General features: G+C 41.4%; 1 protein-coding gene across 1 annotated transcript in view; it reads right to left on the reverse strand.

Moving 5' to 3' along the window:
- dock2-like (dedicator of cytokinesis protein 2) overlaps window positions 1-22,571 on the reverse strand; it is a 116,006-nt gene that overhangs the window by 82,745 nt on the left and 10,690 nt on the right. Inside the window, exons 13-24 of the mRNA XM_073487116.1 lie at window positions 22,176-22,426; window positions 21,705-21,803; window positions 21,351-21,423; window positions 20,955-21,058; window positions 19,253-19,454; window positions 15,693-15,790; window positions 15,504-15,593; window positions 15,186-15,286; window positions 11,788-11,922; window positions 6,924-7,032; window positions 6,430-6,500; window positions 4,448-4,554 (exon numbers count right to left, since the gene is read on the reverse strand). Coding sequence (XP_073343217.1) covers window positions 4,448-4,554; window positions 6,430-6,500; window positions 6,924-7,032; window positions 11,788-11,922; window positions 15,186-15,286; window positions 15,504-15,593; window positions 15,693-15,790; window positions 19,253-19,454; window positions 20,955-21,058; window positions 21,351-21,423; window positions 21,705-21,803; window positions 22,176-22,426 — 1,440 coding nt within the window. The remainder of the gene's footprint in view (window positions 1-4,447; window positions 4,555-6,429; window positions 6,501-6,923; window positions 7,033-11,787; window positions 11,923-15,185; window positions 15,287-15,503; window positions 15,594-15,692; window positions 15,791-19,252; window positions 19,455-20,954; window positions 21,059-21,350; window positions 21,424-21,704; window positions 21,804-22,175; window positions 22,427-22,571) is intronic.

Consider the following 22,571-nt stretch of genomic DNA (forward strand, 5'->3'; position numbering starts at 1 on the left):
ATATTATTCACAGGATTTTTAATATACAGTAACAACTAGGGGTGTAAAAATTAACCAATATGAATCAGAAATCGGTTTTAAAGTTAAAGATACTACTACACCAACACGCGGACCTCGATGGCCCGATTTTAAAGTTGTGAATCGGTTGAGTGAAGCTGCTATGCTGCTACTTCCTCACAGCGTCTTCAAACTCTCATAAAAGTTCAAAGGTCGGCGGAGACTCTCGCAAGATGAGTTAGCGTGAAACGTTAGCATAGCATTTCCAAGGAAACAAAAGCGACATGTCCAACAATTTACAATGTTGGACACAACAATGTACCACCAAATCTATCTATCTATCTATCTATCTATCTATCTATCTATCTATCTATCTCTCTATCTATCTATCTATGAGATTTGGATTTTATAAGAAGGACATAAAGTTGGACAAAAAGCAGGCCGTTTGTAAGCTCTGTGGAACAGTGTTTAAGTACAAGTATCTTAGCTTTAACCTGGTGAGACAGCATGGCAAAACCTGTGCAGACGACGAGGATGCTAGTAAAGCTAGCACTAGCAAGAACATGCAAGACAAAGACACAGAGATTAAACACTTTTTCCAGCCACAACTCAGCGATGTCAAAGGTAATCACGACATCTATAGCCTCTTTTATTGTCCAGGACTTACAGCCTGTCTGCTTTTGAACATGTTGCTATCATTAACTGTATTCTGTGACTGCTGGTAGTACTGCACACTGTTAACTGTCATTGTCTACTGAAACTATGTACTGAATTGAACCATACTGCACACTGTTATACAGAAGATATATAGAATAGTAAGAAAAATAAATAGGATTCCTTCGTCTTCCCTGGTCTTTTGAAATATCTATCTGAAGGTAAGCAATGCCACTTTTACATAATTAGCGATTTCTAATTCATAATAGAAAATGAATGTCTACAGGAAACAAAGAATTGTATTGTATCGTCCCTGAATCGTATCTTAGCCCATGTATCTAGATAGGTATCAAATTGTCTTGTCCAAAAATAATGATTCCTAGGTTCATTCATTCTCACTTTCTGTCAAACATGAGGAAGTAAGTGATCTCCTCTTACACATACACACACACACACACACACACACCTTGTAAGGATTTTACATTGATTTCCACTCATTGTGGACAGCCTAACCAAAATCCTAATGCCATCCTAAACCATAACAAATTCATGCCTAACCCGAAACTAAACCTCACTGAACCAGTCTTTGGTCCCCATGAGCCTACTGGTCCCAACAAGGTTGTATACTGGAAAAGGTCCCCAGTGTGTAATTAAAAATGCTACACACACACACACACACACACACACACACACACACACACACACAAACACACACACAAACACACACACGCACCCTCTCCTTCCATCATCTAAGCTCTCCTACACTGTCAGTGGCTTGACATTTCTCCCTGGAGGCTGAGCTTGGCAGGCTCGCTCAGACAGACAGTCAGACAGACAGGTAGTAGTTATTAAATATGTATTGCAGTGCAGTGATAGGACACCGGGGGCCATTAGCTATTATAAATATATAATTTAACTCTGCTGCATATTTCAGCCTCCTGGACGGATGGCACCCTAGCATACAAGCCCTCTGATTAGCATCCCAATGCTAAAATGCATCTCAATTAGACTGAGTGTCAGTCCTCATTTGGTGAGGCAGGGATCGAGATGGGATGGACCCATGTTTAAATGAACGAATAAATAAATAAGCACCGTACCAGAGGATGGAGAGAAGAGAGCACGGGGGGGCTAGGTGCTGCTGACCAACAGCGTGCAGGTTTGCTGATAGATTGCTTGTGAGCAGGCCTTAAACTTTAATCACTTCTGGGCTGTTAAATAGCAAAACAAGGCCAGTCTTTCTCTTACTCTCACACACTCTCCCCAAGCTATTTAGTTTTCTCTCAGCATCCCCATCCACCTGTTACCTCCTCCCTTTTTATCATCTCAAATCCCTTGTTCCTTCTTTTTCAACCAGCCTTTGTCTCCTTCACACACCCCTGTCATCCATCTTTCCCATTGCCTCTGCCCCACCTCTAACAATTATCATGTCGTGCCTCTTTCGTCTCTTCCGGGTCTCAATTCCTTCTTGTTTCGCAAGATTCTCCCCATCTCCTCTTTCTGTCTCGCTTCTTTGCAATTCTTTTCTCTTTTCCATCCTTTCCTCCTCTGTTTGTTCTTATCTCCGCAACCTCTCCCTGACTCCATCTCCATCATTTTTGCATTTGACGAGTTTTATTCCAAGACTTCCAACATTGCAAAAATGACAAACACTCAAAATGGCATGAACCTCTTGGCATGATTTCAGAACACTTTACAAGCTACGAATGGAGCTAAAAGTAATTTAAAAATTCTTGCTTCCAAAATAGTGGGAGGACAGTCATCCGTTTTTCACATATTGACTGATAATTCAGAGCTCTTTCTTTTCAAAAATTGATATATAGCTTTTTGGCGCGATGCCCTACATTCCTTTGATTTTTGTTCCATCTACCTGTCGCCGCCATCACTCGCTCTCCTGTTACTTTCATCGCTTTCCTCCCTCTCTTCTTCCTCCCCTGGTGACAGAGTGTGACTCTGAGCATGTTGACAGCCAGCCAGAGGGCCGAGCCTGTCGTCTCGCCCTCTGGGGAATCAATCATCTGAGCCAGGATCAATACCAAAGGACCGTATCCTGGACCGGCTACTGACTTGGCTGGCAGTGGTTGACTAATGAACGGACCCACTGCTACACAGGGCAAAAGCAACATTCAAGGCAGTGGGTACACACACATTTAGCATGCACCACTGCACAAACACACTCACACTCAGATATAGTGTCATCAGTCGCTCTGAAATAAATGCATACAAATGTGTTTGCTGGTTCTGTATGAGAATGCATTCATGCACACATGGGGCCATGCCCATGTTGTGACTGAATCTGTCTAGCATAGCGCAGCATGGATCCATCTCAGTGCCACTCAGACCGATTTTCTGTCTCGAACCAAATTTGGTCTACCACAATCACTCACAGTCTACTTTCAATTCTTCGGTTTGCGCTGCAGAGGCCCGATTATGGGCCCCCTTATTGAGTCTGTATTATACAGCAGCACAACATAAGCCCACTCTATCCATCACTGTGTGTTCCTGTGCAGGGGAAACCACCACTTATCAGCCCACTACAAGCAAATTAGACACACATAATAGAGCTGAACAGAGGTAGGGGGTGGACTGATTAGTGCAGAGTGTGTGATCATTGACGTCTAGTGCACTTTAAAAGGTACGATACAGACAAACTCAGGTGTCAGTGGCAATTATGCCCAATCTAGTGAAAATCACTCAAAAGAAGAATAGGCACACAGTGACACGTTAATGACGATGAAACTGCAGCGTTCTGGAAAGACTTCCTCTCTTATCTTCTTCAAACATTAGGTGATATTACTTCCACTCCTTTGGCAGAGGGCAGGTATCACCTGTGACATTGATATGGATAACACTTATCTTTCTCTATATTCACCACCAACACCTACTGAGGCGTGAACGGTGTACTCATCATCTGCTTGCTTATAAGGTTCATGGACATTTTCAGTCTGGCTGGAGGAGTAACGTCGATGCCGCAAGGACAAAAGAAAACTGCCAGTGACTAACAAATATCTGCTTAGGTCAATGTTATGTTAACCTCAAGACTGTTTAATCTCAGCAAGTGTGACTCAGAGTGACCTACCGTCAGTGGAGGAGTACATTTTTAGGCGCCACTTGTGCTGATTGTAATAAGATGGTATCTGACTGGGGTCCATTGAACTGATTATAATCAGTATAGTCAGTGGAGGTGAACATAACAGTATGGGAATTGTGTGTTACCATTAATTTTGTTTTCTTGATGTCAACAGAAAATAATTGTAAGGTTTCTTTTTACAATAACAAGGTAAATTGGGTAAATACTTTGATAAAAGATGTGAAGTGACAGGTCAGGTTTATTCAATATAAATTAAATTGACTTGACTTGGATGTGTGTGTACGTGCCAGTAAACTAAATAAAATACATAAACACCAGTATGTCCTTTCACCATTTGGCTGATGCTTTTATCCAGAGTGCTTTAGTGGATTGCTCTACAGGGAATGGAACATTACCCCTTACAGTATTAGCACCACACTTTTTATCTACTGTGCCATATCAAGATAAAACCTTTAAAGCAAAGCAACTCCCTTACTGGTCATAAAGTACAGTGGGAACAGCTGTCTGCCCGGTCCTGTCGCCGGGCGGGAATTACTCACTGTATAATAGACCTTTTAATGTGATCTCAACCTTTAAGTGAGAAGCAACTAATGCTCCATAGGATTTTAGTTGTTGGTTGGCAGTTGTTGGGTACATATGCGATTGGTTCTTCACACGGCCGTTAAGTCCGCTACTAGTCAGTAGCTCAGTGCTGAGAAAATGACACACCTTGTCTCTGGAAGAGTTGGCTGCTGACGATTTCAGTCATGGAGGCCACCTTCTGTTTCTGAAGTTTCTCAGGGGGGATGCAGGAATAAAAGTCATGCAGCAACTGACTGGAGAGAAAACGAAATAGGAATAAATAATCAGTAAGATCATTATACAGGAAGAGCAACACGGTTGTTTTCTTGAAAATGAGCACAATAAATATTCAAGATTCACTTTCAGCAGATTCTTGTATGTGTTTTGAATTTCAACTAAAAAATATATTTATCTGCCTGTATATTCCCACTATGTAATTGATTTAAAGATTGAAAACACAACCATATCTTTGTAAGTTAAGCTCAAAACCTCTCCTCCTTAAGGTCATAAAGCATGCAGCCACTAAAAGGAATGGTGCAGCATAGACATGAGCAGAGCAGTGCATGCTGCATGAAAACAAATGAGCCGCAGCCTAAATACGTTTTAATGAAGACACAGGTTTGAGTCATCCTCCGGCCCAAATTCAATTTTAGAATAATTAAACAGGCTTGTTGCAAGCCCCGATGCCACTTAGAAAGATTGAATGCTCAGAGCATGGCGAACCCTTTGTCTCCATTTGTTTGTCTGTCTCCTTAAATTATGCCACACAGGTGGCGGAAGCACTTTCAGTAATGGTATGAAAGAATGAAATGCATCACCTCTGGTCTCAAACCCAGACACAACAAAAAGGTTTGTACTTTTTGTGCGCATTAGCTGTCACGAGGACACACCGGGGCACAGAGGCTCAGCGCAGACTCATCAGGCCCACTAATCATCTGAGCTGAATTTAATTAAAACCAAAAATGTCAGCCTATTCCCACATGGACATGCAAAGGACACAAAGAGCTAACAAAAAACACACATAACTGACAATGCATGTGCTTGTACCACTCAGCTGATCACACTACAGGTTGAGTTTACAAGGAATGTAACTTTACAGAAGATGAGACAAAGCTTTGATGTCCACCTCATGCACAGATTGTAATTCACACAGCTTGCGTTTGCGAACTCTGCCCGAGGCAATTCTGATCAGGAATGCAACGGGGACCTTACTTTCAAGTTTAGATCGCTAGAGTATGTTTGTGTGTGTGTGTAAAAAAGTAGAGAAGACGTGTGGAGGGGGAAGAAAGAAAATAAATGACAGAAAGTGAGAATATGTGCTCTGATTTTTAACTCTCTGCACCTCATCACCTCTCTATACCTGTGTGTATTTGCTTGTGTGTCTGGTGTGACACCTTTGTGATGCAGTGTTGACAGTGAGCCACTCGAGCGACTGGAGCGGCAGATGTGGATGAGCCACAAACACACATATGCACACACAAAAGCACACATGGGTCACAGAGAGGTGAAAAGAGAGATTATGGGGATGAGGGTGTTTGAAATTGCGCGGCACGTCAAGAAAACATCAATTAACATCTTCTTTCAGGAAAGTAACAAGATCATTCCAAGATAATGGATTGTGAAATTGCTAGAGGACAAATAAAGTGCCTGAAATTTCTACTTTGATCCCAGCTGGTACAGTGAGGTCATTTCCTGGGCTAAACAGTAGGTTGTAAGCTTGATTCCGGGTCACAGAGAGGTTAAACAAGCCATTCCAGGTAGTTTTGCTCCTCAGGAGGTAGAAAATAAGCCTAAGAGAAGAGGTCCAAATGTCCTTTGTTTGATGGTTTGGCTGAAATTGTCAATTCACTCAGGGGCGCATGGAAAGGGTGCAAAGTGTGTTTGAGTGTGTGTCCTTGTGTATATGTCAGTTTGATGAGATTTTTATCGCCTGATAAAGAAAGGAAAGCTCGACCTGATGGAATGTGTGGGTGACAGAAGGGAAGGGGTCACTGAACAAAGCCAGGAGGAAAACTTGGGCTAAGCTGAAAGCTCTCGTATATCCCCTCTGTCAGTGTCCCTGAATGAGACCTAAGATAAGGCACTGGTGTATGTGTTTGTGTGTCTGTGTCTTTAAAAGCTAAGCTTACCTGAGGAGTTTGGCATCAAACACTTTCTCAACATCATGCAGGACCGTTGGCAGGTACTTCAGAGCAGCAACCTGATGACACACAGACACCACAAGTAAACACTGTAAAATTAGGAACCCGAAAGCCTGCGAAAGTTGTTGGTGAATAGAAGGTGACTTTGCCATCAGTCTGCCATCACAAGTGTGAGAAAAGATTGTTTTTATTTTGCACAGGGCCATTTGTCTGTCACCTTAATTTTAGTGACTCAACCTGTTCGTAGGTCGGCCCCGGTGTAAATACAGAGAATGACAGGAAGACATTAAGCAGCAGATGTTGGTAAGAATCTGATTGAGAGAGGAGAATGAGGAGAAGCAGGAAGATGATACATAACAAATGTAACAAAACAGAAAAAGAAGCAGAAAGGGGCAGAAAGTGGGTGAGGATTCAGCTGAGAAGAATGTAAAGAAGAGTCCTAGGTGGTAGAATATGGGTGCAGGGTGCATGCGCATGATTACCCTGAGCAGCAGAGTGGTGGTGTAGTCTGTCTTCATCAGACTGTTGATGGACTCGAAAAGCCTCCTCAGCGACTCCTCAAACTCTGCCTGCTCCTTCCCCTCGTATAGCCTAGAGGGGGGGTCAGGAGGAAATTAATGCAAATACAACTGAGATAACAGAAAAGGGTAGAAAGGTAGAAAGCACAGGGCAAATATGAGAAATTAGACATGATGAGGGAAATGGGGAGAAGAATGAAGGAGGAAAAAAAGAGATTGGGAAATGAACTGAAATATGAGAATAATAAGTGAGGGGTTGAGCTGAGGAGAGAGGGAGAGAGAGACAAAGGGTCAAAACAAGGATAGCTGACAAGAAGCTCAAGTTGGATATAAACACAGACAGTAAGAGACATATGAACATTTTTCTCTGCAACAGCAATATGGAAAGATTATTGAGTGTTTGGCAAAAAACGAGTTAGCAATTCAATTCAATTTAATACAACAATATAAAAAATGAAACTTGGATGTACATGGATGGACAGTTCATTCAGGGTTCAGTTCATCCGTCACCTCCATCACGTGAATCAGGTTTAAGTTCATTACATGATTCATATTTCCAGCCAATCAAAGTGCATAACCCATGGGATCATCATGCATAATAAGCTGATGCCTCTTCTTACATGGGAAACAAGGTAGTTCAGGTAGCCTCTAACAGGTCAGGATATGTGTAGCAGTCCTTAAGCCAAGCCATACATTTTATAAAGAAGCCACATTTTGTCTTGACTTATCCTTATTTTCCAGCTTTTACATATTCTATTATTTCTAACCTCCACTGGGATATAAATTATTCTGCAGAAGTTGTTTTTTTTTTTATCAGAGTTTAAAGTGATTTCCAAGCTGGTAATGATAATGTTTTTGAAGTTATCTTCAACAAGCCAGCGCTAGCTCTCTTGGTGCTAACTCAGAGTAATCCAGAATCAAGTAAAATAACACCTAAATTGTTGTGTTTTTATGGAAATAGGGCATTGACTGAAGTGGCTGCAGTTCCTCACTTCTTCTGCCAATAATATGGTTCAAAATGCATTCAACATGGTGCTATATTACACTTTAAGCCTCAAGTCAGTATTGCGTTTTACAAATAAAAGCTGAAAGGCCATGGTACCAAATAAGGACTAAACCACATACTTGTAATTCAATGCATCATGTTTAATTAAAGTGACGCAGCAAAATAATGCAGTGTGACGTTGACGGGGGAAAACTTAACACTGATGAGAACTGACTGCTGTGATTACAACAATCCTCCTCCAACTTTAAAAAATTGGGTTATCTTGGCTGCTGCTATTCCTATCACATAAACAACACCCACTCATTCCTCTACCATCCCTCCAGTCGCACTTCTTCCACCCCTCGCAAACTTTTCTCTCATCCATCTCTCCACCCCTTTCCTTCCCCTGTCTCCTCACTATCTCTGTGTGATTCACTGGAGCTGTGCAGTTGTTAATTACAATAGAAGTCATGAGTGCTGGAGGGAAGGATTAGCATGTGGCACACAGCGAATTTAGCATGTGGGGGGAGGGATTAGGCGGTAACACACAGAGGTATTATCACAGGGCTCTTTACAGAGTACAGTTATGATTACAGTCGCATTGTCCTGCTTAATCTGCCGGCCCTGTCTGCGCATGAATGTGTGTGTGTGAATGCGTGTTTGTGTGTGTAGGGCGGTGGATCTCAAACTTTTTTCTGTCATGCCCCGCTTTATAGGCCAAATAAAGATCAGAGGTCAAGGTAAAGGTCAGCATGAGGCCATCCATGCCCCTGTAGTGGAGGTCTGGCCCCCATTTTTGAGAACCACTGATGTTTTATTTTTGTTTCTTTTCCCGTAATTTTGCCTTGTTTTATCGCTTTTATTCCTTTTACTTGTAGTTAATCACCTTAGACTAGGTTTCCTTGTGTTTGGCTTAACTGTTGAGTGTTTATTCTGTAATATTGTCTTCCTAAGATTCCTGCTTTTGCTTGTTTGTCAAAGCACTTTTTTTAAAGGTGATATATAAAAAAAGTGTATTATCATTATTATTATTATTATTATTATTATTATAGATGATGCTTACATGTGGCGGGGTCAGTGTTGGTGTGATGACAACACGTTGTCACATATTGACTGTTTTTTCCCACTCACTAAAATGCTTCCCATTAGCACAGTAATGCATTTTACAGCCTGTAGAGTACCACTTTAATCCAACTCAAAAGATGTATGTTGAACTAAAAATGACCACAGGCAACTTATCTAAACATACACACACAAACACACACACAGGCACTTAATACCCACTCATGAGCACAACAACACAAATATGTCATAGTAGCTCAGCAAACTAATACTGGAGACAGATGGAGAGGAGAGAGAGGGATGAAGGGAAGGCTATCAACAGAGGGGAGGGAAAGGAGTGAGGGACACTGAGGAAAGCCCTGAAGAATGGAGGACAGCAAGTGCAGAAAGAGGAGTGCTCAAGAAACCAACAGGCAACAGCAAACATGTCCCTTATGAATTATGAACTCGACTGTCTTGCAAATCAGTCAAAAATGTCATGTTGTTGTGAATCACAATTGCAGTTCCTCCCTGAACCAATCCGAAAAAATGTTCAGTGCTGCAGTTAATCAGTGAGATGCAAGGTTCTCCTCAGGGGTGGCTAAATTAGAAATGCAGGTATTTTTGCATGACACACGGGTGAGTAAATAAGTGGTGCAGTGACGAGCATTGCTGTGACGCAGCAGAAATAATATAATTAAAATTTAAGTGCTCCTCCAAGACTGATAAGTGAACCTTTTAAAATGTAAGAGTGGTGCAATGAGTCACACGATTACCTTGAGAATTGTTAAATCCTATTTTTTATTTAAGAGTTTTATTCATGCAGACAATCAAACAAACACTGTAGACCCCTTAGGCTAATCAGCGTTATTGTGTTAAGCAAGAATTTAACATAAAATTGTTTTGTCGGCAGAGCTTGATATTTCTGTATCTGATAGACTGAAGAGAGTAAAGCAAGTATGCACCACTGTAATCAGATGTCTCCGAGCTACTTCTCATTATTTTAAGATGTGCTTTTGTTATTAAAATTACAAGATATTATGTCTTCCTATCATGAGAAGTGATCTCAAAATAATGAGAATAACAAAATGTCTAGCAAAATTAGAAAGCCCAGATATCATAATGTCATAGGACACAGAAGTGAAGAATTAATAATTAACAATATCCTTTTCCCATCAATGAGTAAGGATCTTTGTCTTCAGAAGAAATGTGCTTCCATTGGAAAAGGTGTGAAAAATTTAAAAGAGAAGTAATGAAGGAAAGAGACAAGGTGAAATTTAAAGATGAGGGATGGAAAGAAGGAGGACAAGGGGAGGATAACACAAAGGAGAAATGTAGAGCATGGCAGGTGCTCAGGGGAAAGGAAAAAGAAACAGATACAACTGATGACTACAGGGAAGTAATGAAAGCTACAGGGCGTGAAGGACAGAAAGAAGGTGAAGGAAAGAGCAAAATCTGGTACAGCCTGCCTTACATACTTCTCAAGTAAACATCACAAGCTCCTAATGCACTTTGCATGAACACAAAGCCAAGTTGACAAGCTAATAAATCTTCTATGGCGCCTGTTTAACTATTTATGACTGCTGGTCTTGATGGTGATGATGATGAAGCCTCACAGATGCACCTACAGTGCAGGTGGCTCCCTTGAATACCTGATTGTCTGTTGGCATGACGAGGCCTTATAGAAGGAGAAATCTGATGAGAAAACTTTAGATGTGGAGCAAGTTGAAGTTGTCAGCTGCAGGTAGTTGGAGGACGACAGATAGAAGAGGAGAGAAGCAGAGTGAGATTTATCGGTTCAGAGATACCCAGGGGAGGTTGGCAACTGGAGCTCAGTCAATCCAGGAGCAGTGGAGCGATAATGTGATGCGCACACACACACAAACTCACACTAAAAGATATATACTTAGCAGCATGCTTTAATGTTCATTTGAGGGCTTGTGTACAAGCAAATGCCCAAACATGCACATAAACACACACACACACTCCGAACCCCACTTGGGAAACCGCGCTAATGCATCCACTCAAATCCGCACTATGAATAAATAAACAAACACACCCACCACATCGATAAACAAACACAGCAATTTAAACAATTAAAACCCGCGATGCCCTCCACAAGATTAAAAGGACAGACCCTCATTGACCAACGGACGTTGAATGACAAACACATACACGCAACAACACACACACACACACAGATATCCCCTCCTAACTCAAATAAACAACCACTAATGCACTGCTCCTATTAGAGGCAGATAACCCATAACAATTCATACATAAACCTTGCATTCATACTCGAACAAGCACCGTATTACAAACATTTAAGTGTATGTTAAGCACACACAGGTATTCAAGTCACCTATAGACAAGGCACCTGACACAGTTATGGATCATGTCTTCGATCTGTCAGCATCCACTTCTGCGCCGCAGTTATAAATGGTGTTTACACTTATCCTATGGCGCAGCTCTCGCCTCAGCACAGTGGGTGTCATAAGTCTCCCTTGCAGGAACTTTTGTCTGTCTAGTGTTTCTCTGGCTGCACATTCAGCAGCCCTGGCTTGTCATTAGCTCTCATTCGGACGATGCACTTCATCATCAATGCTTATTAGCAACGTTAGTGCTGTAATCAGCACTCTTTTTCTCCCCGAGCTGTCAAAAACGATTACCCTGGCAAAGCAGTGTCACTGGGCTCTGTGTGTGTGCCTTCAAGAGTCTCTATTTACATAATTGTGAGTTCAAGAGGAAATTAGAAGTCTTTATTCTAATGATCAGTCTATAAAAAGGTACACAAAAACTTACTGGGAGTAGAGCATGCGCGATCGGACGATGAACTTGAAGATGTACTCCAGGGCTTTGAGGGTTCGTAGGATGGGCTCACACTGTTCCCCTCGACTGGACACATCCAGATATCTCTTCAACACCGACATCAGCTTTCTGGGAGAGAAAGATATGAGAGAGAGAGAGAAAGCAAGACAAGAAAATCATGAGAGAAAGAAAGGAAGAAAGAAATCATTGAGTCAGAATTGTCATTTCCTCCTCTGATGTTCCACAGGTTGCAAAGTTAATCACCAACTCCATTTTTCACTTCCATAGAGCAGAAAGACAGATTGCAACAGAGGGAATGTGAAAGAGCGAGACAGGGGAAGAAGAAGACAGGGAGGGGGGTGGAGATGGAAAAATGGCAAAATAGTATTTCACACCTCAACAGATGTACCTTTCACACAGCTCACAGACATTTTTATTTGCCCTCTGATGCATGATGAAAAAAAATCCTTCTCCCGACACGGGCGGCCCAAAGGCATCTTTAGACACACACATAAATATTCCGGTGTGTCAAAACAGTTGGAGAGAGGTGTGGGTGGCAGAGAGTTCAGTCTAAGTTTATGACATACCAGCATTTCTCTGCCCAATCTCCCTCTGCATTATCTCAATGGCACTCAAAACTAGCATATTTATAACACATTAAATGATACTGGCAGCCTACAGAGGTTAAGACTTTTGGCTTTGTGATGGCTCTATTTCCATGAAATGGCAACAGGGGATCACCCACTAACTGGTTTAAAACTACAAAATCCTCTTAGACAATAAAAGTCCCCTTAAAAGATGAACTCTAATCTGGCCGCACTTTCGATAGGGGGGCCTTAAAAATATTACTGACGTTATTACCATTCAGTCTTCCCTGGTTTTGTTTTGATGCATGGCTTAAAGGCAAGCACAGGAGGATTTATTCTTTTATAAGAGTATGAGATAGGGAGTTTAAAATGTAGTGAGAGGGAGTTAGAGAGTTTTACATAACAGCCCCCGGGCTGACAGGCGTTAAGCTGCAGTGACCCTCTTAAAGAGGGTGAACACCAACACACTGGCAAGGGAGGGATGGAGTGATTGTGGGGAGACAGATGAATAGATGAAGAGAAGAGGAGACAGCAGTTCAAGAGTGGCAGGGATAATTGGGCAAAGGTGGCTGAGAGGGGGAGAAGCAGTTAGGGGAAAGCCAGAGACGATTCAGGGGGAGAAGGGGAGCAGGAGGAGTTTTTAATTTCCTAACTGAAGCTTTGGCAGTGCAAACAAATGTTTTCTCGAGCGCCCACTGAATCAAGTGAAGTGATTATCAGAGAGTCAGACAGAAGAGTTTGGGGAGCACGCCTGAGTGCGTTAGCTGCAACTCCACAGAGAAGCAGGCTTAAAACTGCGGGTAGCTGGGTGTACAGTGAAGAAGTTTACTCTAATCTTGCTCAGTCAATTGCTCCAAAGGCCAACACAGACCCTGACCTCCAGTGGCAGCTGGATACAGTGCAGCAGTTGGTCACTTAACAACAGATCTTCACATTGCATTCAAGTTGGCACAACAGGTTTAACACTTGTATACCTTTCTGGTACTGTATTGTATTTGAGGCTGCTCTGACCAACTTTCTAGGAACCACAAAACAGTCTGTTTGTTTGGCTTGATGACAAAGAGTTATTGAAATTATCTGACAGGGATTTAAAATATTTCATAATTCCCCAGAGGTGGGAGAGTTGGCTTGTGAAAGATCATGTAATCCTTCATTTGAATTGCAAACAAGACCATTGCAAAACTTGCTGATACTAACGCTTCTACACAGAAGAAGAATGGTGTGTTTGTTGATATGACATTAAACACTGTCCTTCCATGTCCCTAAGGTCATACCTTAATGAAGTGCTCAGCTGGCGTTTTATGGAGCCCACAGTAAAATTATTTCAACTTTAAAAAGCCAGTCACACTCAGTGAGTTTAATTGATCATAAAGTCTCCTGTGGCAGGTTCAATACGCTTTCTCAAAACATTACAGGGTTCCCACACCTTCTTAAACATCAAATCCAAGGACTTTCCAGGCCTAATTCCCACCAATTCAAGGATCCAACACGGCACAGTATGAGACACGGATCAAAGTTAATTACTGTTACAACACTGACAACTTTCATAATGAGAACTAGCAGGCTCTATGGAAGCTCACAGACAACAACTAAAAATAGAGAGAGGCTTGAACGTGTGGACTCTTCTCAAATGTGCTGTGCTACAGTGATGGCAGGAGACTGCATGAGACATGTAGACAGCGGAACGTAGCCTATTTACGAACGATAAAAGTACTACAAATAACTTTTAACTGGTTATGAAACAATCACAGTTTAATACTGATCCCTCTTAATGACCTACATAAGAAAACTAGGCCATCAGCGAGAGGCTATTTCTGTATAACTTGAAGTTATTCTTAAAGCCCATCAGCAGGTTAGATTTTGACTTATCCAGGTTAAACAAGACATAAAATCAAAACTAGAATCAATACAATATTAAAGTTCCTTTTAGGAGCTTTAGGGGGAAAAAATAAAAAGAATTTCAGTTTCTATTCTTGCACAAAATATATGCTCATGCAAAATGTGTTAAATATAAATTAAACGGTACATTTCTTTGTCAAATTCTGATGTCTGTAAACTTTGTTCATCACATATTTTTATTAAAATCTGATGCAAGACGTACATGGTGATGTTCTTTGGGAAATTCATACAAAACAAACTGTTTTGGTCATTCGATGCCAACTCAACCCCAATTCAGGACTTTTTCAAAAGTTCATGTAAAATTTCTATTAAATTCACAACACCTACTTTTTTAGTTATGAATTTTATAAAGTTTGGCCTTCAGAGTTGAAGTTCAGATTTTTTTGCGATTCTTTCTATGTCTATTCAAAGACTAAACAATTGCTTGTTTATCACTGACTGGACTGGGTTGATATTTGTCCTGATCATCTACGAAAACCAAAATTTTAATTCGCAACAGGTATTCAAATTCATATGTTTTATAGAAATGAAATGAATAAAAATATTTTACTAAATGTCAAATCTTTTATTTTCCAAAAATAATATTTCCAATGGTTTTCACTTTCTTGCAACCATACTTTGATTATGTGTAGTGTTCATACAGTTTTACTTTATTTACATTTTTGACTCTAGGTTCAGTGTTTTGTTTTTTTTACTTGGTTACATATTTGTACTGTGTTGTCTTCTTTGTGATACCTATTGAGCTTGTTTCTGGACAAAATATTAATCTTGGTTCCTCTCAATACACATCCTGTATATTATTTCACAATTTCAAACTTTTCTGAATTAATTTACGGCTTGTTGAGTTGATATGTAATGACAGAACGAGATAAAAGGAGGTGAGCTGTGATCCAGGCAGTAACCTACTTGTAGGCCAGTGTAGCGCTGAAATGCTGCTTGATGTAGGCCTCCAACACTGTGTTGAAGTGCTGAAACTTTCTGTCTGCGATCAGACCGATGATGTATATCTGGAGGACAGAATGGAGAAACAGAGACACAGTTACATGTTTGCAGAGAGGTAGACATTTACAGGGCAGATTAGAAGTTTTGGACAATCGTCTGATAGACGTGTCTATTTGCAAAAAGGTGGACAGGTAGACAGAAAGATGTCAGACTCAAAACAAACACAGACAACCTGTCAAGAAATAATCTGCAACTGTCAACACGCACATACCACACACTCACCAATGCATCAAACACGAGGATGTCGTAGTCGTCAGTCTGAGAGTGTTCCATCATGATGTTGAACAGGGCATCCAGGGTGTCCTGCAGAAACTACACACATATATAGAGATAAATGAGAGGCCCAGTGAGACCACACACACACACACCATACTACTTATGCAAAGACACACTTGTATTCACACCACTGACCTTGACCACCTCCTCGCCATCAATGATTTTCAGTTTCTCCAGGTTTTCTTTGAGGAGTTCAGGCCGAGTCCTCCACTTGAGCAGCCCCAGCAGTCCCACTGGAGAGGAGAGACATTTTCCGTTCAGCTGTCTTAACTGTTTAAACACGTACCGTCTTGCTTTAAAGTGGATGCTTATCAAAGCTATTGTAATGGAAGTGTCTTCATAGTTGACAGTGTTAATTTTCTAAATTGTAGCTTTTCACTTGAACATTTGACAGCACTGAATACATATAATCTGGTAAAGTTACCTGTCAGTGACTTGACACTTTTTAATAAAATGTGAAAGATAAGAAGTTGAAGTTGACAAGTTGTTACACTGTATTAAAATTAGAGTTGAAACAATTACTCAATTTTTCAATTACCTGATCGTTATTTTGCATCAGATATTCTCTGACATCTTTAAGAAACTTAAATTTGCATGCCAAGTTCTTGTACATTTTTACAAAGGAGCAATGGAAAGCATCTACACTGGAAACATCGTGGGAACTTCGTTAGTAAACCATCAGTGATATTGGTAAAGTGAGGTGTCTGCATGGAACCCAAAGGACACTAACACCCACCCCAGCCACATAGATACTTAAATTAATGGCATTTCTCTCTTGAAAAAAATTCTCGATGCACAAAAGTCAAAGTTTAAAATCAATTTCTTGACATTTTGAAGCTTAGCATTAGTTCATGCAGGACACAGAAGTCATACGCCCCAGCTGTAATCAGCAGACAGCCTGCTGATTGAATCATTGTTACCAATCAGTCTCACACCAATCACAGTTATTCTCACCATAAGGCGGACCATTTAAATATGGCTCACCTCCTCACTCATAACAGCTCCTACTCAAACTGCCACACGCTGCTGCTGCTGCTGCTGCAAAGCTTGCCACCACCTTTTTATTTCTGATCATCTTCTATCAAGGCTCAAGGTTAAACTATATTCATGGTCTTCCTCAAGGCTCTCTCTTGTATACCCTAGGGGGTTTTCTGCATTGCGATCCCTGTTGTGGCTTGCATTGCTGCTTGGTCAATTCAGTGAGCATCTTAAGAGCGGAGCTGTCTGCGTCAAGAGCATAACTGTATTCCATTTTCTTTTGCAATAAATGGTTAAACCTATGATGAGAGTGTTCCTGACTGAAATGATCACCTGTAATGATTTTGTAAGACTGGGTTGTAAGCTCTTTACAGCTGAACCAATTAGATGGTGAAAAGTAACACATGTAAACCTGTTCGTCATTTTTATGTTCTAAGCTACTTCTAGAGTTTTGGTGAAGGTGGCTGAGTTCGAACAAAGGTAATAGAAGTAAATTCATCTCTTTATTTCAATTATTGATTATTACAAAGCTAAATATATATGTATTAAAAGTAGCAAGTAGTAACACAGTGAGAAGAAATAAATAACATATAGAAATCAAAGATTTTGATGCATCAAGAAGCACCAAGATGGAGGGAGGCAGAGATCATCTGCAAGTGAAAAAAAAAAGTATTGTTTTAAACGGACATCTCTGGGCACATGTCGATTTTCTGAACTTGCTGGGAAGCACGAACTGGACAAGACGCACGCTGAGCGAGATTTCTGCCTCACAACAATTACTAATCAAGTTAGCCATTTCCACCTGAAGCTAACTTCTGCAGCCATATAAAATAGCTGTTACAGCAAGCCCAGCTAATCAGCCAAGATCAGAGGAGGCACTGTCAACTTTGCCATCCAACTCTGAGAGAGGTGTGTGCAGCAGAGTCAATAGATACCTTATCTTAAAGCTGCTATGTAAAAACAATATTATTGGAGATTAAAACAGATGTGTAAGGCACTGCAGATGGATAAATGTTTTGTTTTTGTAATGTTTATGTTTTGAAAAGATGCAGCTTTTAATTTCTGCTGTAGTCTGATTATTGGAAGGACTTTCTAAATAAAAGGGGAATTTAAATGATGAAAAAGTAGCCATGTGCAGTAATATAGATCACTGAGGATGCCATACACTGATCGTGAGGTGCCTTGACATTCCCGCTATATTTAAAATACAGTTCCTCTTTGAAGATGTCACTTAGACTCTGGGAAATTGTATTTTTTGTCATCTTGTGTACTGCGCAATTGTTGATTCATGAATAAAAGTGACTTATATTTTATGTATTTATTCTCTTACATTAAATTCTGTTTTTTTCAAGTCGGTGCTTCTCAGTCTGACTTTAAAGCACCAACAAAGAAACAATTTGTCAAGTGATGATTTGTCATGTGGGCAGTCTCTGGTTCTCTGGTTTGTGAGACTTTCCGCTGAACATTCCTATCCACAGTTTCTGTCATTAATTCTGCTACAGTTTGACATGGGGCAGATTTCCACGTCTCTGTAGGGCTGCCCGCTTGAAACTCACTGCTTTCCCTGTCCAATAATTTCTGACTCACCAAGCCAAGCCGCACATCTGCTGGGTGGCCCCAAACAACATTGTGTGCCTGCGTGCCTGAGAGCTTTTGTGTGTGTGTGTATATATGTGTGTGTGTGTGTGTGTGTGTGTGTGTGTGTGTGTGTGTGTGTGTGTGTGTGTGTGTGTGTTTGTGTGTGTGTGTATGTGTGCGTGTGTGTGTGTGTGTGGTACAGGTGATTAATACTGCAGGATAATGTTCATTATAGTGATGGACTGGTTTCCTCAGTAACAGCTGTTGCACTGCACCTGTGTCTGATGCACCTTACTGTCTGGAGTCTATGTGTGTGTATGCGTTGGTAGATGTGGATGTGCACTCACACAGCATGCATGTGTGTGTGTGCTTACGTGGCTGCCAGCCAGAGTGTGTAGGACAAAATGACTCCACTCGCCACTAATAAATCCTATGTGTACACGCAGTTCCCTACATCCTTTGCTTACTATCCCATGACCACACACACACACACAGACAAACTTGTAGTTCTGGCACGATTAACCTAATTAACATACTGTTGACTCACCGTTAATTGGTTGGACGTCTCCTTTCCCCTAACCCTAACCTCGCCTCCCCCTTCAGCTACTGTCATACTGACTCAACTTTGGGCCCTGAATCTAAAAATAACACTAACAAGGTCAGAAAAATGTTACCTGCATTTCACTACCAATTTTGTTCATTTTCGAAGGAGAAATCTGAATTTCCAAAACATTTAGCCCAACACAAGACAGTATGCGCACTGAACCAATTGTATTTTCATACTTAAAGGGACCTTCTAAGTAGTGGATTTGTCCTCGACCAATTTCACAGCCAAGCGATGATTCATTGTCTTGGCCTGCTGCCCTTATTATTCTGTTGAAAGAAGATGTTAATTAATGTTTTTTTTTTAAGTGTCAGGTTTAATTTCAAACACCCTCACACGCCTCATAATTTGTTCCCTAACCTTTCTTCAATTTTGTGTGTATACTGGCATGAGTGTGTCTGAATGAAAATGATTGGCCTTACCAAGACTCCAAAGCAGCCTAATATCAACACAATGTCACAAAGGGGCTATTTGAACATTGTTTTTTTGAACACCTGCCTGCCCACAACATACAAACAAACACACATACACCTACCATTCTGGGTGAGTTTGGTGGAGCAGACCAGTGTGGAGATGGTGAAGCTGTCTCTGGAGCTGACCGACAGGCCTCCCCCACCACCGGACAAACTGCTGGAGCTGCGGCTCAGCGACGCTATCTTGTGGGGGTCGCCGTGGTGGTGGCGGGTCGAGGGCAACGACAAGTAGGAGTTCACATCCTCCATGCGCTTGCTGTCACCCTGAGAGGAGAATGTACGGGAGTCATTTTAAACCCAGTGTTGTTGACACACCAACCTCGCTAATGATGGTACAGATGTTTGGTGGGTGTCGCAGCAGCATTGGGACAAGAATCATATTTTCTGCATTTTGTCAAAATGTCTTGATGCAAATGCGGGTGTAGCAGACGGAGAGGCACTGGGGTTTGCTACATCCTGCAGTGATTTATCAGGACGGCCCAGGAGGAAAAAAATGACAAACAATGATTGAAGTCACCAGTTCCACAGCAGTAATCCTCTGATCGTTATGCCTTATCTACTTCAGTTTGGAAACCCATAACTTTGGAAACAGTGGGGCCAGGACAGGTTAGAAAAACACCAACGAAAAAGAATCACAACAACTACTGTTGCAGCATTTTTCTTAGTGCTGAAAAGGTCGAGTAAACACATGAGAGAAGGAAAAGATATATGAGGAAAACAGACGAGATGTCTTCTTTTGGCAAATTTTCTGTTTTGTTAATGTGATCATACTATACCTACTGTACATTCTTATATAATACATATAAATGTACCATCTTTAGGTCATAGATTGATTCGGGCCTCACACCTCAGCTCTGCCCTCTTTAATGCCAATCCAGTAAGTAATAATGAGTGAGTGGGTTGGGTAAAAGCAGGGAGTAAGAGATTGAGGCCATGAGTGGCACAGACATCGAGGGGAACGCAGGGATAACGAGAGATAATCGAGAAAGAGGGCACAGTGGGACCGTCTATTCAGTCTTTGAGTGAATCACGAGTAATTAATCTTCATTGCGTTTGGCATTTAATCAATAAGGGGATTCAATCTTAGCTTTGGCTCATTTGGCAGGAAATCTATTTGGCTTCACTCAACCTGTCTGGGTGGCAATAATCCGCCGTCCAGACTCACTATACTGTACGTTTAGGTCTGCTTTGATGATGGTAACGACTGAACCGATGTCTTGAAATGTGTTCTCTGCAACAGTTTAAACTTATCTCAGAGTCATTTTACTTTTTCTACTGTGCTTTAGCCAAATAACCCAGCCTGCTCCGGTGATTTTTGTGAATCTACCACTTAATTTCTCACCATTATACACATGAAGATGAATGACTCCAGAATTCCATCAGGAATGGCATTGAGCTTTGATACAGTTAAAATAAACTTCCCCATTCACCTCATGACCATGAATGATGAATCAAACAAATCCTGTAAAGGGGTCTTGTCATAAACCACCAATTGACTAGCTGCCACTTTCATTGGACATTTATTTTATTCATTTAAAAACATTTCTATAGGAGTTAGGCTGTTTAATCCAAAGGGAGGCGCCCTCGTCACAAAAGACTCCCTGTGTCATTTATCACTTTCAGATGAGCTTTGACATCTGTATAAGTCTGAAAGTTCTAAGTGCTGATCTGTTTTAACAGAAAAATGGGGTCAAGGAAGTTTTCAGTGAGAGACACTCCACCTTTCATGTCTTAACTTTCTGCTAAATGGTTTATGGTTCTGACCTTGAAGACTATAAGGTCATGCAGCCCATCTTGTAGAACCGTCCCATCCTCCTTCATCAGACGCACAAAAGCCATGGCAAAGTTCTTCTCGCTCTTGTCCTTGGCTGGAGACGAGGAAGACAAACGTGTAAACAAAATATGTAGGGAGAGGGGAGAAACACACAAGGGAAATAATAAGGGAGGAGGGAGGGGGAGAATTCAGCTATTGGAGGAGGAAAAACTGCTGATTTGTTTAATCAAGTGTGTGTAATGACGCCTTGGGTCGTTTTCCAAATTGCCTCCAATCATTCGGTCCTTTCAGTGTCACATTATGCTCAGGGGATCAGACGAGAGGAGTTAAGGAGTGTGGATGTATGCAGACAACAGACAGGCAGAGGACAAGAGGCTGATACTCACACTCCTGGGAGGAGCGGTGTCTGAACATGAAGCGCAAATGAATTCTGTGCATTTCTTCCAGAGGGACCGCCACCTGGAGGACATCTCATGTTATTATAGAATATAAAATAACAGATATCTTCAAATGTTTTCAAGGTATACCATGACATTCTGGAGTTTATTTTCTTGAAGGGAATGGTTGAAATGAGGAATGCAATTGTGATACACACAGCAGACACCTTCAAGGAAACTGAAAGCAGAGTCTGGTATCGACAGGAATACAATTCTACCACTAAATACTTTTATACTCTCTAAATCTACCTCAAATAGTTTACTCTACAACTCCCTCTACAACACACACAAACACACACACACCTTAATTGTCTCCATCCAGCGGGGCTGTTTGATTTGGTAGTAGATGACGGATCTGTACTCACTGACCGCTTTATCCCCGGCTCCAAGACAGATGGAGTTCTGGGAAAGAAGGAGGGAGAGAAAAATACTTGTGATATTGAGCTGAAGGATTTCATGTTTGTGTGTGTATGAGAATGCGTGCGTGTGCGTCTATATGTGCCTATGATGGATTTTCATTCTGGAATAAAGCCACATCTATGCGCCCCTGACTACGAAAGGGCGACTAAGACCTCGATCAGTGCCTGGCTTGCTCAGTGGCCCATACCACCTCAATCTCCTAGGCACTGCACGTTAGGTGCACACACACACTTTTGCACCTGCACACTGTATCTCAACCCACACACACACAAACCAATCCCCGTTTACACAAATCCCTTTCCCATCAAATACACTGACGTGCACCATATGACCTCATCTCCTCACGCTGCTGACCTGTATGACCTTGCCCTCCTCATCACAGACCCACATGATGACCTCCACGTTCTTCTGCGTCGTCTTGTTGTATTTGTCGAAGTCGCCGCCCTGTAAAGTGAGGTAGATGTCATTGCGAACATCTCCGGGCATAATGATCTCTGGGAAGCCCAGCTTGCGGGCCACCACGGTGCTGCGGTCCACCAGGTGAGGGTACTCCTTCCGGATCTGAACTATGTCCCCTACCAGAGCCTTCATGGTCACCCACAGACCTGGAATGAGGTGGGGGTAGAGGAGGAGGGAAGACAATGTATTAATGTTTGGGATGTGATTTGATTTTTTTCTGTTTTTTTCAGAATTATTCTGTTTTTCGATTCAAAATACAAATCCTAAATAAGCCAGTGAAAAAGTATTGGG

Source organism: Pagrus major, chromosome 18, assembly GCF_040436345.1.
Source record: "Pagrus major chromosome 18, Pma_NU_1.0".
NCBI classification, from domain to species: domain Eukaryota; kingdom Metazoa; phylum Chordata; class Actinopteri; order Spariformes; family Sparidae; genus Pagrus; species Pagrus major.